This window comes from Sceloporus undulatus, chromosome 1 (genome assembly GCF_019175285.1).
Source record: "Sceloporus undulatus isolate JIND9_A2432 ecotype Alabama chromosome 1, SceUnd_v1.1, whole genome shotgun sequence".
In the NCBI taxonomy this organism is placed as follows: Eukaryota; Metazoa; Chordata; class Lepidosauria; order Squamata; family Phrynosomatidae; genus Sceloporus; species Sceloporus undulatus.
The window spans coordinates 277,312,106-277,330,064 of record NC_056522.1 but is presented as its reverse complement, the minus strand read 5'-3'; the positions used below and the strand labels follow the sequence as shown (position 1 = coordinate 277,330,064).

Sequence of the window (17,959 nt, the reverse complement as noted above, 5' to 3'; positions counted from 1 at the left end):
CCAGGATTTCACTGCATTCAGCCATAGCAGTTAAAGTGGTGTCAGGATGGATTATTTCTGCAGTGCAAACGGAGCCTTGGTGGGGCATTAAGAGCTCTCAGACTGATAAATCTAAATGCAGCTCTCTAAACTGCAAACCCCAGAATTTCATAGGATGTTGCCATGGTAGAGAAAGTGGAATCATAGAACTATAACTGAGTAGTGTGAAAGGGCCCCTAGATAGATTACGTATCATCTGTGTTTTTTTGGGGTGGGGAATGAAAAATATTGCTCATTAATCCTGTTATGCCCAGATTTTAAGGGCAACCTGTTCAACCTGAGAGCGTGTAGTGGAAATCTCCCTCCCAGTAAACTTATCCACAGCAGGGCTGACACAGACAAAGAGACACCAAATTTGGTTTTAGACACTATGTATATAACATTTATTGAAATACACAGACATAGACAGATATAAGTACCAAGAGAGCTCTCACACACACCATTCACACAATACTCACACACACAGAAGGCACTTCACTGAAGCCGTTGATCAGTCGTCTTCATGAAGGCATGGGAGCTCTGTTGCCGCGGGTCCAGAGCACACCTTTGATTTGGAAAAGTCTCTCTTTTAAGGCTTTACCACTTCCTCTGTCCTGCTGTCTTTACATGAGGACCTCTTTCTTTGACTCTGACTAACACTTCAGATCGAACAGTTCTTTGCAGTCTCTTCCTTATCAGTCTTTGTTTCTATCCAGGCTGTTCATACAGTCCTGGATATCTTCTTCTTTACGGATAAGCAGCTACATCCAAGGTTTTGGACACGCCATCTATCGCCACATCAGCAGTTCTCAAAAAATCCTCGCCTTGCTTGCCAGGCAGCTTTCCCCATCATGCATTGCACATTCTCCATTTTGTTTGCTCCAGTAGTGCGTTTCATACACATTCATACATTTCCTTACAATCCCCATCCTCTGCTTTGTTAATAGACCTTCTTTAGTCTCCTTGTTTTAGCACTTGGTTGGTGCTAGTAGCTTTAGAAGTAAGGTGTGCTGAAGAGAACACAGTTTTGTATCTCTTATTCAGAATTCTGGAATTTGAAATACTCCAAAATCCAAAATTGTCCACATGGGTGGCTGAGATAGCAACATCTTTGTTTTCTGATGGTTGAGTGTACACAAACTTTATTACATGCACAAAAGTATTTAAAATACAATCTATAAAATTACCTACCATCTAAGTTTATAAAGTGTATACAAAACATAAATAAAATTCATGTTTACACTTGGATCCAAGCTCCAAGATATCTCATTGTGTATATGCAAATATTCAAAAATCTGGGGGGGGAAAACCAACCAGAATTCCAAAACACTTCAGATCCCAAGCATTTTGGATAAGGACGGTTTGACCCCCCCCCCCCATGTATGTGCTTGTATGCACACACACATTTGCTCTGCTGTCAGATACAAGTTCCTGTTAGCAATGGCTCTATGGCAACCTACTTAGTAATAGAAAACATCCGCTGGTATTACTCCTTTCAGCAGCAGAGAAGGACAATCGTGAAGCCAGTCCTATTCAAAGATACAAACATTTAGAGCTACAAACTCTGGTGAGTTTTTTTTTAAAATTATGTCTTCAGCTTTCTGAAAAATTACACAAAAGTCTAACTGGAAGCTTTATGAGTCACATTTGATTACTTTCATGTTTGAGCCTGTCCTTTTGGTAAATAAAGGATTTTAAACCCAGCAGGCATGTTTGCGATGACTTTTCTTAGGTTCTGTAGCTTTTCTACAATATCCCAATTCTGCAGGTGGAAGAATAATTGAAGTGCATACTCAGGTGACTGTGCTTCTGTCTTCATATTTTAAAGTCTGTCAACTGATTAAAATATGATAGCCTGCTTTTTAACAGATTCCTTTAAATGATTATATATCCCACTAATACCCCACTGTGGACATTTTTGGCATTCTGAAAATATATAAAAGAAATGTTAGGCAATAACATTTCTCATAGTTAAGGCAAAGAATTTAGAGATGCAAAGGCTAGGCTACAATCTCATTATCACATTGAAAACAGTGGCTTTACATTTGAGCAAAATTGCATGGAGTTGCAGTATACTTTTGGTTAAAACCAGCATTCCCCATCCTGGTGCCCTTTAGATATATCAACCTGTTAACTCCATCATTCCCAGGCAGCACAGCTATGAGTGGGCTAGCTGGGAATGGTGAGAGTTGTAGTCCCATGCATCCAGAGGATGCCAGGTTCAGGAAAGCCTAGTTTAAGCAGTAGCTTGAATCAAATGAAGTTTTTAGTGATGAATCTTAAGGGCCCATTTATTTGACCCAGCTTCAGTTTCTGAATACATTTGTATACACTGCTGATGGTGTTTTATTACTGGGGTGTTGCTATAGCAGAAGAAAACAGTGAGTCATATTTTACATTTAAATAAACAAAGGCTACCTCACATGTCATTCAGTACTTCCATAGACAGTGTGGCATGGAGGCTTGGCCACCTCCAAACATCCAAGGAAGGTATATCGTGTGTGTGCATGCACATGCATACACTCATGCATGTGTGTTTCAGCTGCATGTATAATAGGTTTATTTCACTTGAAAGAGCATATTAGTACTACCCAGAATCCTGCTGGTGAAGTATGCTGGTGTAACAATCTGTTAGTCCAGCAGTGTATGTATGTTTTCTAGCATTGCAGAAGGAGGTATCAAGTACCACCTTATACAACAGCTCCCCTGTGCAACTACAGCTAGACAGTCCTAGGGCTCACACCATCGCCATTCATCTGACTGGGCTTGTGCAGGCAGGAAGAAAGAAAGAAAGAAAGAAAGAACAGCCACTACCCTCACAGACTTCCCAGCATGCTCCCAGCATGCTCAGTGGGGGTTCAGGAAAGCAATAACTGTTTCTTTCCCCCAGCTGTGCAACAGTAGCCAGACTGTGACCAGAAGCAGCACTGGCCAAGGATTGCTGCATAGCCAGGAACACAGCAGTGCATTGGAAGCCCAGCAGAAAAACGCTGGTGGAGATTTACTCTTTTTCAGCAAACAAGCAGAAACTATACGGGCTAAGGATTTTGTACCCTAATGAGTGCATAGTTGGTAAATGGGCCACTGGTCATCTTTTCTCAAGGAAGGACTTGTTCATTTTTCATTCCTAGGAAATGCTTTAAAAATTTCTTGGAGGAAGTCATTACAATAAGAAGCCCAAGCTTATCAGGAGGGTGCTCACTCAGCTGCCATCTCCTTTTTAATCCTGACACACCAAATCAAGTCAAATTATATAAATCTTTGAAGCGATGCAAAAATTTTTTTGCTGGCGTGACTGCTAAATCTTCAAACGTCTGGAGTGTGCCGTCACACTGCATGTCTTCTCTTTGACAGCCACAGAAAAATTCTCTTTTCACTTGTCAGTTCTGAGCCCAATGATTTCCTTGTTTTGAAAGGCTATTTATGAAAAAGCATGAGAAGGTGTTGAACAGATCAAAATATTTCTTGGTTAGAAATTACTATATTGTTTGAAAGGAAAACCTCTTGCCAAGCCTGTTTGGACAATTGACACTTGCATACCTGCTGTATCATGAGGTATTGTGTAAAAACAATCTATTTAGGAGCTACCAATCTTTCTGGTACAGCTGGCTCTACCTCTACAGAGTGAGGTAACTCTCTCTGGCACTGAAGGGTGGGAACAGGGCATAGGAATTATGTATTACTGTAGGGGTGAGAATTCTGTTGATTTACCATGCAAAGTTTTTGTTTTACAATGTGCTACACACCTTCCCTTTAAACATAAATTTAATGTATGACTACACTTACATAGCTGCTTCACACCACACATTATTTCAGTGACTCACTGACACAACATAAAATAATGTTTAAAAATCAGAAACATTTTAAATTAAAACACAGTTAAGCTGAAGCAAAGAAGAAGAAGAAGGAAGAAGAAGAAGTAACTGAAATGTCCTGGGGAAATGAAACTGCCTTCACTTGAGGATGGAGAAGCCATAAAGATAGTGCCAGGGGAGTCTCTGGATGATATCACACAGGAGGAATGTCTCCCAATTTCAAAAGAAAAGAAAGTAGGGCCAATTTAACGTGAATGGTTATCAAATGCACAGAAGAACACAGCGCCCACCCCAAAGCCAAAGTATGAATGCAAAATAAATTATATGAGTATGTACCCTTCATAGTCTAGAATTCAAATTAGCATCTCCTGCATATGCATAGTGAGGGCAGAATCGGATCGTGATCTTTTTACACTTCTGTCGGGGCTTGCCTCCAGTTCCTGTGGTTTTGCCTTGTTTCATGTTATTTCTTCATTCATGATCTCTTATTTCACGTTATTTAGGCAATTCACCAATTCAAAACCAGTCCAAAGCAACCTTGTACTTGGTTTGAGCATTGGACTATGGTTTTAGAAGGCAGGGATCAAATCTGACTGGGTGACCTGGTGCAAGTCACACTCTCTCAGCTTCCTCAAAAAATGGCAATGGCAAACCCCGTCTGAATAAACCTACCATGAAAACCCAAAAGGGGGGGTGGGGGGGTCACCAGATAGTTGTGTGTGTGAGAGAGAGACTGTGTCTGTGCCTTTAAGTTCCCAGCTATGGGGGTGGGGGTGGGGGGGAGAGAAGTAGTCCCTCCCATTTGGGAGAGCTTTGCTGCCATGAAGTTGTGGGGGGCCTGGGTCCTCTCTGGTTCTAACCTGGCCCATTTGGAGTTCCATGGAAGGCAATGGCGCTGCCTCCTCCTCGCCATGAGTCGGAAGAGGGGAAAGGGGAGGGGAAGCTGTGCAGGAACCAGAGCTGGCGACTAAGGCTACAGCCACACTGGAGAAATAACCCAGTGTGGCACTGCTTTAACTCTTTGTGGGCCAAGGCTAAGGCTAGTATTGGTGCAGAACCTGGAGTAGAGGCATCCAGAGCTTCCGTGGCCTCGGTTATACTGGATCACTTTGAGTCTGTAAGTACCGAGGATGTGGACAAGATCCTTAGAAGTGTTAGGAAGACAACTTGCTCCCTCGATCCCTGTCCCTCATGGCTAGCGGCTCAGGGGGGATCGGTTGTAACTTCTATGTTACACCGTATAATTAATACATCATTGAGGGATGGGCAATTTCCATCTAGCTTGAAATTGGCCATTGTAAAACCATTGCTAAAAAAGCCCTCCCTCGACCCCCTGATGCATAATAATTATCGGCCAGTATCGCTACTGCCATTTTTGGGGAAGGTGATCGAGAGGGCGGTTGCAATCCAGCTTCAATCGATCTTGGATGAAACGGATTATCTAGACCCATTTCAAACCGGCTTTCGGGCAGGCTACGGGGCTGAGACTGCCATGGTCGCCCTGGTCAATGATCTCCATCTGGGCATGGACAGGGGTAGCGTGTCCCTGTTAGTGCCCTTGGACATCTCAGCGGCTTTCGATACCATAGACCATGGTATCCTTCTGGAACGCCTGGCAGAGTTGGGAATCGGGGGCACTGTGCTCCAGTGGTTCCGATCCTACCTCTCCAGGAGGTTCCAGATGGTGCAGCTGGGGGACGTGTGCTCCGATAAGAGGGCCCTTACATCTGGGGTCCCTCAAGGAGCCATTCTGTCCCCCATGCTCTTTAACATTTACATGAAACCGCTGGGAGAGATCATCCGGAGGCATGGGGCGCGGGGTTATCAGTACGCTGATGACACCCAAATAGTCTTCTCTATGTCTCCGACTGATTCAGTGACCAAAGATGTCATCTCTCCTCTTGTTGTCTGTCTGGACTCGGTAATGGGCTGGATGAGGAAAAACAGACTCAGCCTGAATCCAGAGAAAACGGAAGTGCTCGTGATAGGTTTCCCCGGCCCGGGATGGGGTCACGCTCCCCCTGAAGGACTCTGTTCGCAGTTTGGGGGTGCTCCTGGACTCGTCGCTCCACCTTATATCTCAGGTGGATGCGACGGTCAGGAGCACCTGTTATCAGCTTCGGTTGATACGCCAGCTGCGACCCTTCCTGGGCCGCGGGGACATTGAAACGGTGGTACATGCTCTGGTAACCTCTCCTTTGGATTTCTGTAATGCGCTCTACATGGGGCAACCCTTGTACCATACTCGGAAGCTACAGCTGGTTCAGAATATGGCAGCAAGACTGGTCACTGGATCTTCCAGGGCCAGCCATATAATACCAGTACTAAAAGATCTTCATTGGCTGCCTATCCGCTTCCGGGCGCAATACAAGGTGTTGGTTATTACCTATAAAGCCCTAAATGGCTTGGGCCCAGGGTACTTGGAGGACCGCCTCTCTCCATATAATCCGCCCCGCACACTCAAATCAGCCAGGAAGCATATGTTAAAGAGTTCCGGAGGCTAGATTGTCTGTCACCACCAGGAGGGCCTTCTCTATCTCGGCCCCCAAGCTCTGGAACTCGCTACCCGGCGAGCTACGCTCGGCCACCTCCTTAGTCCAATTTAAGAAGGTGCTGAAAATGTACCTCTTCGAGCAGGCATACCCCTGACTCCTGACTCCTGAATGCTCTCTCCCCCCCCTCCTGACAGCATTGTTGAGCTGGCATGAGATACGGTTTATTGTTCACTGTGTTTTTAATGTATTGATGGTTTTTATATTGTAAGTTTTATTTGTTGTTAAACCGCTTTGATCAGTGGAAAAGCGGTATATAAATAAAATTTTATTATTTTTATTATTATATTCTGGGAGTTGGAGTTTGTTGTGAGCCCAGAGCGATGCCCCTGAGGGGAGGAAAACAGACCCCCATTCCCCAGGCTGCCCCACTCCATCATCCCCCAAAAGAGGAGGAATGAGGGAAGAAGAAGAACTCTTTGGGGCTAATAAAAAAAAAGGGGGGGGATATCTCTTTTTGAAGCCCCCTGGCCCTGGAGGAAGGAAGGAAGGAAGGAAGGAAGGAAGGAAGGAAGGAAGGAAGGAAGGAAGGAAGGAAAAAAGGTCCCTGAGGGGCACAAGGGGCCAGGAGCAGGGCAAGCCCCAAGCCCCTCATTTTAGGCAGAGAAAGAGCTTGGAGGATGCCTAATAGAGAGTCTCCCCCCCCCACTCTTTCCTGACAAAAACAGCTGCTTTTCTCCCGGCTGCTGAGGAAGACGTAGGAGCCCCGGAAGCCAAAACAAAAAGAGAATCATGGGAACTGATGTGGGGGAATATCAGGGCCACAGCAGACATGCATATCACACCAAACAACACCGCATTGAATGTGAAATAGCTTGGGAATAGGATTTGTGAATTCGCTAGTTACCGAATTTACTTAATTTTGGATTGCTGTGGAATTGCATTCGGAGTGTGTTCGGAATGCCAGCAAATGTGTGTGATAACCTTTCGCTCAATAACGTGAATATCCATTATTGCATTTGGAAAGACACTGGATTATACTTCCAATTTCCGTCATGTGATAATGGCCTCTCTGAAGAGGTTACTGTGGAAAAGGTCTTTTCTACAGTAGTCATTAATCTTACCTTATTTGGCAGGAACATACAGAAGGGGGTTTCTGAAATTTATCAGCAGCTACAGAGTACACCAATAGCAGCATGATCCCTCCTTTAACTGCCATAGTCTCATGTTATGCAACCTTGGGATTTGTAGTTTTGTAAAGTATTAATACTTATTTAGTGCACTTTCCTAAACTTCAGCATTATAACTCTGACAGAACATTATGGGTGCTTCAGAAAGCTACAAATCCCAGGTTCCATAGGATGCAGGCACAGCTTTTAAAATGATACCAAGCTGCTTAACTTGCAGGGGGGCACACTTTGCTAGGTACATAGATGTGGGAAAAATATATTTTAAATATTCTGGTTCAAAGTCTCACTTAAAATGGCTCATTTTAATGTGATTTTTTAAAGGTAAATGTGTATATAATTAGAAGAGGGTTTTTTTTTACCAGCACTTTGAACTTGGGCTGGAGGTATAGCAGTAGCTAGTTAATATACTTCAAAATAAGTGTAATGTTCAAGCAAATGTATTTTTGATAATATGGTCCTCTTATATCATTGTATATGACTAGTCCATATTTATGCATCCCCCCTTTTCTCCCCCCTTTTCTCTTTCTTTTCTTTCTTTATCTGGTAATCATGCTTTAAAATCCAATAAAAATCATTGTAATGTGATTTATACATGATGATCCAGACAACAATCTAGCTTTCACATTTTGCAGCAGCTGCAGCCTCTATGATATTCTTAAGGGTAACACTATGTAGAGTGCATTGCAATAGTCTAGATGTGAAGTTACCAGTACATAAGGTACATGAAATATCTAATGTGCCTCATGCCTTATTTTTGGTAGGGAGGTGCTTCTGAAGGAATGGATGACTACACATGGTCCTCTTTGCCATGCCACCATCCTTGCTGTGTGATGTCAGTGGCAGCCAAACCTGTGCATGGATGCTTCGTAGGTCATCCCACTTCCACCTGCAGTCGTTCCTTCTTAGCACATCCTGCCTGTCTTGTTAGACCGCACATCTCAACAAGGTAGTAAAAGATGTCTTTGGGAGTTCAAAACTCAAAGGATGAGCAAATGATAATGCAAGAAATGATAAGAACAGACTCCACACTGAAGCATCAACTCCTGTGTGTAAATTTTAATTCAGTATTCAGTGATGGACGTTATCTCAGGGAGATTATCTCTCTGGATTTTTCAAGTGGACAGGGCACTGTCCATGCAAAAGAACTGGGACAGAAAGGAGATACTTCCGCTCTATGCAGCTTTTTACATATGAATCAGGAATCTAGTTCTTGAAAATATGGTTTTCTTGTCACACATAGCTAATCCTTATTTTAACCCCTTTCATTTCATTCAAAGATGTTTATGTCTCAGCTGCCGCCCCCATTTCCCTGAAACAACATGTGAGACAATGAAGAATTTGAAGGCGTCGTTAGATACTACTGATATTCCTGTGCTGGCAAGAAGAGAATCTGATGGTTATTATTACCAAGGCACAATAATAAAGGGCATAGAGGCAAGTCATTTTATGATTTTATTGTTGTGTAGCTCATGTAGGAATCACATATGTATGTTGCATGAGGTCTTACCATGCCATTTGTGCCCATGTTGCTGACTCTCAGGGATGTAGCCAAGGGGGGGGGTCCAAACCTCCCCCTTCCATTAGATACAATGAATGGTATGTGCTGCTGTGCCACCATGCCCAAGCCCCCTTATAATGGCAGCATTTAGTCTGGACCCCACCCGTCTCAAAATCCTGGCTACGTCCCTGCAACTCTGGTGTCCTAAACTTCTTTGTTTTACTGTTACCATTGCAATGGTACAACAGAAGAGAGAGCTCAAGAGAATGATTCTGCTCAAGTGTGTTCTTTTCCAACACAGTTGTAATCCCAGTAGTCTAACAAGCAACTACACTATTTGACAGACATTACTAAATTCACACAGGATGCTTCCAGGTGAGGTCTTTACTGTACAATTGCCCCAGCTTACCAAAGAATTCATAGGGTGGCTAGTCACTCATGACATCCATTTGTAATTACCCCATGTTTTTAGACTATTTATGAAGCAAAAACTGTAAAGGAAGAAAAGACAGTGTAGGATGTGCTAGAAGTTATTCTTCCTCCTCCCCTGTGCTTTCTGGCACTTGGCCATTTGGAAAGCATGAATCTGTTTATTCCAGTTGTCCCTTCACATTACAAAATTATAGCAAGATGATTCTACTTTAATTGCCATCCTTTGAAATTTTGGGATTTGCAATTTACGGAGGAGTGCCATTTAGAATTGTCAGCCAAATAACTCTAGGGCTTTGTCCAACTACAGCACCAGCATTTCATAGGATGTAAATATAGGTGGGTTACAGACCGCCACTTACGACGCACTCCGTGCGTGCTAGGGTTAGGAAGGGGCGTGGTAGGGTTAGGAAGAGTTGCCCCTTCCTAACCGGCCCTGGCCCCAACACGCGTGGAGCACGTCGTAAATGGCGGTGCCCATCCACATGGGTGCCACCATTTTGACGTCTTGGACGCATAGCGTCCAGATGTGTCACAGCAGAAGTGACGCTGCAAGGGCGCGCTTCGCCCCTCACGGCGCCACTTCCGCATTTTGAAAAGGAGCACCATTTTGGTGCTCCTTTTTTGCTGCGCTGGGAAGCCTCGCTGTCTGGCCGCTGGGGCTTCCCTCTGCAGCAAATGGCGGTGGTGGCAGACCGCCCGCTTGAGGGTGGTCTGTAACGCACCATAGAAATTAAACTGGTATCATATTCCTATAATTCGGTAGTTCGAAAGGGACCCTGGTAATTGTTGTGCCAGACTTTGCACTGCAGGATTATGTAGATCCCATATTTTTGAACTAATACAAGCAGAGAAACATCACTATTGAGTTTGTATGCAATACAGAAGTCTATTTCATTACTGAGAACAAAAACATACAGAAGCAGAGCTAAATGTGCAACAGAATAATTTGAATTGATCTGCCTGAAGAAAGGACGACTGTCCTCTGTTTTTAGGTCATGACTATGGTTCTTCTGCCAGAGAAATAAAACAGAATGATCATAAATTCTGGCAAAGCTTTCAAAGTCTGGGCTAGAGGGGTGGATTTGGATTTAGGCCCTTGTGATTTTGTTTGATGAGGAACACTTTCTAGCCATTTATAACAAAAGAATTTGGATGAGGTTGTGATGTAATGGACTTTTGAGGGGAGATATTGCTGCATTTTTTAGATTGGTAGAATGTCTGAGAGGATTTTGAATATGGTTGGTATATGATAGGTGGTCAGGAGTGAGAGATGAGTCTGTCAGAGTGAGAGGTTTAAGGATTAGTTTGTTGGGTTTAGGAGTCTGAGATGTTAGGAGAGTTAAAGTCAGAAATAAAGATTAGTTAGAGTTCAGGTTAGACCTCATAGAGGTCATTAGAATATAGATTTGAAAATGAAAAATGTATTGGCTGTCCCACTTTCCATCTGCATTTGCCTTGTTTGGATTCCATATCGTATCAATACAGCATATACAGGATACTGTATTAAGTCAGTAGGGGTTATTTCTTAGTAAAGAGGATTGATCTGATAGGCTCTCTCCTCCTCACTGGATCAAATTCTTTTTTAAATACCAATGCCAGATGTCTCTGGGGATTTGCACTATTTGGGGAGTGTCCCATCAGATATTGTGAGTAAACTAATGAACAATATTATTGCAGGAAATGTGTCAGCATGTTTATATATATATACTTTACAATGCTAAGCCTCTGTGCACAGGAACATCAGGCTTCAATTCATTAGCTGTTAGCATGTGAAACATTGAAAACAAATATTTTGTATTTTTCTTTTTAACTCAAGTGAGCAAGCTACAAAGCTGTCTGTTTACCAACATCTCTGAAAGACTGGTATTCAGGATGTAACTGAAGTGACTCTGGAATGGATCCAGAATAGGTATTTGGTAGTGCTTGATTCCTCTCACTACATACAGCACAGTGTGTGGTATAAACTTTCCCATTTTGAAATATAAGTGAAGCAGGCTGAACTCCACATGTGTACGTGTATGCTTGGGATAAAAATGCCTGGTCAGATGACTGATGTTCACAACAGGGTGGATAGTGAACAGAAACTGTAAACATGATGGATAAGACCAAGAATATCATGAATGAATGAATGAATGAATGAATGAATGAATGAATGAATCGAACGCCACTAATTTCTATGTAGGTTTCCTCAACCACCAAGGTTGTACTGTATGTATAGATAATCTGTATCCCCATGCACCCCATTCAACTGGACAGGACAAGATATGTAGAAAAATAGGGATATAGATGCAGCACACAAAATGCAATCTCTGAGCTGTCAAGATAGGAGTCATAGGTTCAAAACACAGAGCTTGTTTGATTAACAGGGATAGTGAACATATTTCCCTTTACAGCAGCTGGGACGGCAAATAGATTTTCCCAGCAGCAATACTGATTGATTTATTGATTGACTGGATTTATATCCTGCCTTTCTCCCCAAATGGAATTCATTTTGTTGTTCATATACTGTTGTTAGCTATTCTTATTGAAATACAGCATATTTTGGAACAGCTTGGTCCTGAATGAATAACTAAGTCCCACTAGCTTTAGAAGAAATACCAACATCTGCTGAAACTCTAAACTGTTAGGACTGATTTGTTGATATAGATCAGGAGCGTTGTCTGCATTTGTGGACTCTCTTTGGGTGGGCGGGTGTCATGATGAGCACTTACTCTTCAGGTTTTTCTGTTATAGGACTGACATCAACAGTGCCCTCAGCTTTCCCCTGACCACAACTGCTAGAAACCAGGGACTGAATGTGGAAATTTCTCCCCATAAAACATGTGCTCTGTCATTCATACTACAGTGAGAGGGGCAAAATGGAGGCATTGGCCTCCAAATAAGAATCTGTTCCCCCATGAAATTTCCCTCCAGTCAATATATTTTGAGATCCAGTGTGGTGCAGTGGTTTGAGTTGGACTAGGAGACTGGGAGACCAGGTTTCAAATTCCCACTCAGACATGGAAACCCATTGAGTGACCTTGGGCAAGTGATACCCTTTCAGCCCCAGAGAAAGGCAAAGACAAACCTCCTCTGAACAAATGTTGCTGAGAAAACTCCATGATAGGTTTGCCTTAGGGTCATCATAAGGTGGACACAATGTGATGGCACACAACAACAATAAATTTCTAGCATTGCAAAGAGCGAGACATTGAAAGTCGTTCACACCTAGAACACTTATGCCTGCTGTGTTCCCTTTGCCTTGGTAAACTTCTATCCCCCTTTTCTTTGAATGCCTAAACTGTGTTTCTAAATGCTCAAGTGAAGTTTTAAGTTACTGCAAGGCTAAATATTTGGGGGCTGAAGAAAAATGTTGGGAGGAGACAGAATTCCTATTTGAGAAGGAAAATGTCCTAACCCCACCCCCATAGTTTTTCCCTTGGCTCCTTCCTTCTAAGGGTGGAAGCCCTTATATAGTATCCTATTAGTAATTACAATTTTGCCAGTTCTTCCATGTTACACTGTTCTCCTCAGTTATACAATGACAGGGTGTTTTTTTAAAAAATAACTTAAAGTGAAAGGGACCCCCCCCCCCCCCCCCCGAGTGCTCTTTGGTACCATCCCACCACCATTGGTATCCTGTAAATTATTCCCTTCATCTGTTCTTAACCTCTAGCAATTTCTTAAAGTGTCACAGAAGAGATGGTCATGCACTGCAGAAACTGGCTGATCATTTAGGCTTGTCATGTCCCTTGTTTTTTCCCCCTGACATCAGGGTGAGAAAAGAAAATTCCTGTTACAATTTGCCAGGCCATTTGCAGCGGGCAAAGACGTAAGTGTGCAAGAGACAGCCAGCAGCGACATCCTTGAGTGTGTGACTGGAATGAGACACTCCATCATGCCAGGTGACAAAGTGCTGGCACCTTGGGAACCAGAACAGAAGCGATACGGGCCTGGCACTGTCCTCCAAGGCATTGAGACCAGGGATCCTCTGAGAGGTAAATTTATAATTAATATGTAATGTACATCCAGGAAATATAGGTAGTTCCATCCTAAAGCAGCAATGAGTATGGTTCTTCAGCGAACTACTTAGTAGTAAATCTTATTAATAATGGTGACCAGACTTTTAAAGATCCATACAAGAGGAGCTTTTTCCTGGTGCTGGTGAGCTCTTCTCTCCTCTCACTTTCTCCCTTCCTATGATACATGTCCTTGGATTTGAGTGCATAGCAGGAACAGTCAAGTGGGATGGGAATGAGGGGAATTACAAGCCAAGCATCAGTGGCCCTTTCACACTACACAGTTATAGCACTATGATCCCACTTTAACTGCCCCGGCTGCATCCTATGGAATTCTGGGGTTTGTAGTTTGGTATTAGAGCAGCTCTTTGGTTGAGAATTCTAAACCCCCTCCCTAAACTACAAACCCCAGGATTTCCTTGGATATTGACAAGTCAGTTAAAGTGGAATAGAGTGGCATAATTGTGTAGTGAGAAGGAGCCCCAGTGAGCGAAAGTCCTGCTTAGATGTATTTTTCTCTCTCTGCTTCACTACCTCAATATGTCATAGGCTTTCATCTTATTCTTTAAAAAATATTCTGGTACCTGGCAGTAGTAGCTAGGGTGTCACTTGGGAAGGGCATGCACTCATCTCTCCTGCTGCTCCATTGCTGGGTTTCCTCACCTGGGAGAAAGCCCAGCAACCAAGAAACCGGGAAGGGTGCGTCTTCACCTATCCTGCACTGGGAGGGGAGGAGGGCCCAACCAGGTATCACCACTCCTCTGGGGTATCACCTGGTATGGTCTGCCACTCCCATGCCCCCAGTAATGCCACTCTATCTACTGTATCTATAACATCAGGGCAATTTAAAAGTAAACCTGAAACACTGCACTAGGTAGTAGCTTCATGATTGTTGCCAAGCCTAGCTCATCAGTATTTTACCAGTTATGCTGGAAACAGGAGGCAGAGTCCTCTTGGAAGCTTGTGTTTGTACAACCAGAAACTACACAAGTCTGTTTTACAACAGTGCACAAGGAGGTAGCCAAGGTTTCCTTGTACAATATCTTCTTCTGGGTTGCCTGCACAACAGCAACAGCAGATGCCTTCCAGGCACAGCTCTGCTCCCTGAAACTCAAACTGCCATTGATTGGCCATGGGGCATTGAGGGACAGTCTTTCCACTGTTCCAGCTGTCAATTATCCTCCTGTGTAAAAATGGTGATGAAACTTCATGCTCTGCCAGTGCTGAAGAAGATCTCAGCCAGACACACAGGTGTTTATCACAATGAGGTTTTTGCAGCTCAGATCCAGGGTGACTCCTGGTTCAGCTATGCGAATTCACATTATAATGTGAATGTTTTGTCACACCTGGTTGCCCTTCTGAATTGAGGGGAAATTGAATCCAAGGCAAGTCACGTGATGCGGATTCATGCAAAGCGGAGTGAGTGCAAATTGTATTACCACACCCTTTCACATACTCAGTGGGGGTCTGAATACATCATGACCTTGTATGTTTCTGGGGTGAAAAAGGGTGCACATTCTTGTTCCCTGTTTTGTGTAATTGTGTGATTGCATGAATATTTGCCTCGTGAATATTTCTGTGTTTTCTTCATCCCCCTTTTTTATTTTCCCTTCCATTTCAGAAATTTCAACACACACATAGACAGATAGATATACATACATATCTGTATATTCACATTCATGCACATACACTCATATATATATATTCCCAAAAAATGAGTTGCCCTGAAAGTTGCCCTGAAAATGTAAGGACCACCGAAAGGAAATGGGGGAAACTTGCAGCCCCGCATCATGGGAAATTTGCAACCCAGGGGATTTGCGGTGCTGTACCAGAGCAGAAGCAAAGTTGCATTCCACACCAGACCAATTCGGAGTGAAACTGAAGTGAGCATGAAAGCGAATTCTGTGCATTCACTTTTTTCCGAATTCATCAAAATGAAAAGTCACTTTGGATTCACTGCAGAAGCGCCATGGAAGGAGCCCCCATAGAAAGGAATCACACATCATGTTATCGCGTGAATTCGCATTGTTGGACCCGCAATCTGAGCTGCAAAAAGCTGCAAAAACCTGTGTGATAAGGCTCTCAGGTTTCTCTTAAACCTGATTATGTAAGCAAAGTTGTAAGCTTGGTAGGGTAGAAGAAAAGAAAGGAGGAAAAGTTATAATCTTTATATAATATAATTTTCTGCTAAGCAAAATTGTGTCTGAGCTTCTGTGAGGCAATAATTTTTTAAAAACATACACAACTGGAATAGGTCTTTGTTCATCCCACAGACTACGCTATACAGTAATTAATGTTAACCCAGTTTTGGGAATCTACATTGATCAGTAATACTAGCTTTTCTTGACAAGAACAGCAAAATTGAAATGTGGTTTACATTTATTTTCAACAGAGAAAGAAGATGAAGAAATTACAGTCAGCTTTTGGAATGGCAAGAAGGCCAAAGTCCCATTAGGTGTTGCTTTGTGGATTCCACTACACCAGTGGGAGAGGATTGTGAAGATGATCCACATGCCCCATACCGGCAGGAAACTGTTTCAAGGGCAAATCCACAGGGCTAACTGTTATATTTGTTCCCATTCTATACTACCCTGTACATATACATGCACTTCAGGTGATCTCCAAAGGCCTCAGTGGCCCTATTGCTCTTTTATTTGTCCTTACTATAGGTGCTTTCACCATACAAGGTCATCACTTGAGTATACACAGTGTGCTTCCTGCTGCTCCCCCAAATACAGTGGTTACTGGTGGCAGCCCCCTTTGACTGAAGTAGCCAAAGAAGAATTCAGTAGACCACCTACCACACAGTTATTGGCAGTGGAAGGTTCTCCTAAAGCAGAGTCTCCTGTTGCTCTATCTGTCTCTTCTTCAAGTTCCTCAGATTCCCAAACTGATAGAAAATCATGTTTGAGCAAGATCAGAATGGTGGATCAAGCAGTGAACACAGATTCTACCCTGTTTGATAAGCCCAAAGCACAGGAAGTCAAAAGACCAGACTGGAAATATTGGAAAAGAAGCCACCCCAGCTCCCCTTATAAGAGCAAAGGTATACAACATTTCTCTTGATTAATCTTTCATGGAAGCTAGAATGTCAAGGACATCTGATGGTGTATCACTGGCAACACTGAGATGCCTTCTTTTGCCAAAAGCATTACAGAAGATAACATTTGGGGATTTAAACTGTGTCCTTTGCCAATATGCAGGGAGGAGGAGAGAAGATTGAAGCAAAGAAATATTGTTTTAGAATATTACAGCATAACTGCTGAAGGAGGAGCCATAATGACAAATCAATTTCCAATCCAGTTTCATATTTGAGAGAGGATTGTACTATAATTCCCAGCTTATGTTGATAAAACATACCAGTTTTATCAATTAAAACATGTGGTGTGCTATTCAATTCTATTCTAAATAAAAAGAAGCAGTGCAAAGTATTCATTATGGGTAAAAGACAGCATCCTACATCTGTCACATCTTATTCCTACCACCATTATCTGGTCTATTTATGCTTGCTTGAGACGGGTTCGACATAGCCCTCCACTTTATGGTACTGCATATTATCAGGTCACACATGGCTTCCCCTGCACCAGAAAAAGCTGCTTCAAGTTCAGTTATACAGTACATTAGTTTCCCCTACTATTACAGGTTCAAAATTGGCTACTGCCAACAACAGAAATAAAGGGGTCCTCAATATCCACTAAGGTTTAGTTCCAGGACCCCCCACAGATATCAAAATTCATTGATGCTCAAGTCCCATTATATACAATGGCATAGTAAAATGATGTTGCTTATATAAAATGGCAAAATCAAAGTTTGCTTTTTGGAATTAAAAAAAAATTGACAATGGAATTCATGGATGAATACTGTCAAAATAGACCAAGACCTATACAGTTGGATATGGAGAGCCAACTGTATGAAGTTTGGTCTATTACCATGATAGTATTACCCAAACATGAGAGTGAACAATTGGAAAAAATGTTTAAATTCCATCTCACTATTAGTAAAGGAATTATAAGTTCTCTGTAACAGGTGTAGGGGCAAAGGTATATACATACCGTGGCTGGCATCTCATCAGTGACAAGCATGAACAGTCATGCTACAAATGCAGCATGATTTAGTTGCCATGCTGCAACCAACGGCAGAAATGGTGGTGTTTGGACAGCAAGGTTGAGCCCTGCAGTTGCAGACCACCACCATTATAGATGTGTTACACAGTGTTATTATTCTGCATGGGGATTGAGTAGTGCTGATGTAATGTATCTGTATGCACATACATATGCTACACTAAGGGGAAGTTGGATTGCAGTCAGTATTTTATTTCTGCTTCTTCACTGACTTATGATAAAATATCTCTATTTCAGTTTCAATTACAAATTATGAACATGTAGAGAGACAGTGTGGCATAGCAGTTTGAGTGTTCGACTATGACTCTGGAGGCCAGGGTTCGATTCCCAATTCAGCCATAAATCTTACAGGGTGACCTTGGGCAAGTCACATGTGCTCAGCCTCAGAGAAAGGC

At 42.7% G+C, this 17,959-nt stretch overlaps 1 protein-coding gene across 1 annotated transcript; it reads left to right on the top strand.

Moving 5' to 3' along the window:
* Positions 1 to 1,507: 1,507 nt before the first annotated feature.
* C1H11orf16 (chromosome 1 C11orf16 homolog) lies at positions 1,508 to 17,921 on the top strand. Its single transcript, XM_042439912.1, has 5 exons — positions 1,508 to 1,585; positions 8,277 to 8,461; positions 8,793 to 8,949; positions 13,200 to 13,422; positions 15,836 to 17,921. Exons 2-5 carry the CDS (start codon positions 8,295 to 8,297, stop codon positions 16,507 to 16,509), a joined length of 1,221 nt encoding a protein of 406 aa, XP_042295846.1. The 5' UTR covers positions 1,508 to 1,585; positions 8,277 to 8,294; the 3' UTR covers positions 16,510 to 17,921.
* Positions 17,922 to 17,959: the final 38 nt, after the last annotated feature.